This window comes from Onychostruthus taczanowskii, unplaced genomic scaffold, assembly GCF_017590055.1.
Source record: "Onychostruthus taczanowskii isolate IOZ18803 unplaced genomic scaffold, ASM1759005v1 scaffold565, whole genome shotgun sequence".
In the NCBI taxonomy this organism is placed as follows: domain Eukaryota; kingdom Metazoa; phylum Chordata; class Aves; order Passeriformes; family Passeridae; genus Onychostruthus; species Onychostruthus taczanowskii.
The window spans coordinates 12,089-13,193 of NW_024503291.1; the positions used below are offsets into that span (position 1 = coordinate 12,089).

The 1,105-nt window shown below is 64.3% G+C and overlaps 1 protein-coding gene across 1 annotated transcript in view; it reads right to left on the reverse strand.

Annotated features, from left to right (window-relative positions):
• The window catches only part of LOC121342968 (galectin-4-like), a gene marked incomplete at its 5' end in the record, with an annotated part of 2,025 nt that extends 1,173 nt beyond the window's left edge, over window positions 1–852 (reverse strand). Inside the window, 4 exon segments of the mRNA XM_041417743.1 lie at window positions 27–253; window positions 319–370; window positions 372–428; window positions 829–852. Coding sequence (XP_041273677.1) covers window positions 27–253; window positions 319–370; window positions 372–428; window positions 829–852 — 360 coding nt within the window.
• Window positions 853–1,105: the final 253 nt, after the last annotated feature.

Genomic DNA, 1,105 nt, shown 5'->3' on the forward strand with positions numbered 1-1,105 from the left:
CCCCCCCGAGCCCCCTCCCCGCTCACGTCGAAGTAGCGGCCGCGCTGGAAGGGGCTGCAGCAGGAGATGTCCCGCTCCTCGTGGCCCCAGCTGCCCCCCAGGAAGGAGTTCCGGACCACGGCGTCGCCCTCATCCATCCTCGGGTTCAGGTGCAGCAGCACGTCGCCCCCCGGGCCCGCCCGCAGGTTGATGTGGAACCTGGAGGGGGGATTTGGGGGGTTTGGGGGGGATTTGGGTGGTTTGTGAGGATTTCATGGGGTTTTGGGGGGATTTTGGGGGGTTTGAGGGGGAGTTTGGGGTGTTTGAGGGGGACCTGGGGAGCCCCCCGGGGACCCCCCCGATGGGGGAGGGGTGGGTTTTTGGGGGGACCCCTCCCCACTTACCGGCAGGTTACAGTCGGGGTAGATGGGGGTGACCTGGGGGGCGTCCTGGGAGGGAGGGGGACAAAGGTCAGGGGACCCCAAAATTCACCTGGGGACCCCCAGAATTCACCTGGGGACCCCAAAATTCACCTGGCGACCCCCAAAGTTCATCTGGGACCTCCCCAAATCACATGGGGACCCCCAAAATTCACCTGGGGACCCCCAAAATCCACCTGGGACCGCCAAACCCACCTGGGGATCCCCAAAATCCACCTGGGGACCCCCGAAATTACCTGGGATCCCCAAAATCCACCTGGGGACCCCCCAAACTCACCTAAGGACCCCCCAAATCCACCTGGGGACCCCGAAATCCACCTGGGGACCCCTGAGATCACCTGGGGACCCCCCAGAATCCACCTGGGGACCCCCAAACCCACCTGGGCCCCCCCAGCCCCCCCAGACTCACCGGGACGCACGGGGGGAACGCGCCCTGCGGGGGGGAGAGGGGGTGTCAGACGGGTTTTGGGGTCCGGGGGGGAATTTGGGGGTCCAGGGGTGGAGTTTGGGGTGCAGGAGTGGAATTTTGGGGTCCATGGGTGGAGTTTGGGGTGCAAGGATGGAATTTTGGGGTGCAGGGGGGAAATTTTGGGGTGCAGGGGGGACATTTTGGGGTGCAGGGATGGAATTTTGGGGTACAGATCTGGTTTTTGGGGTGCGGTTTTTGGGGTGCAGGGTATTTTTGG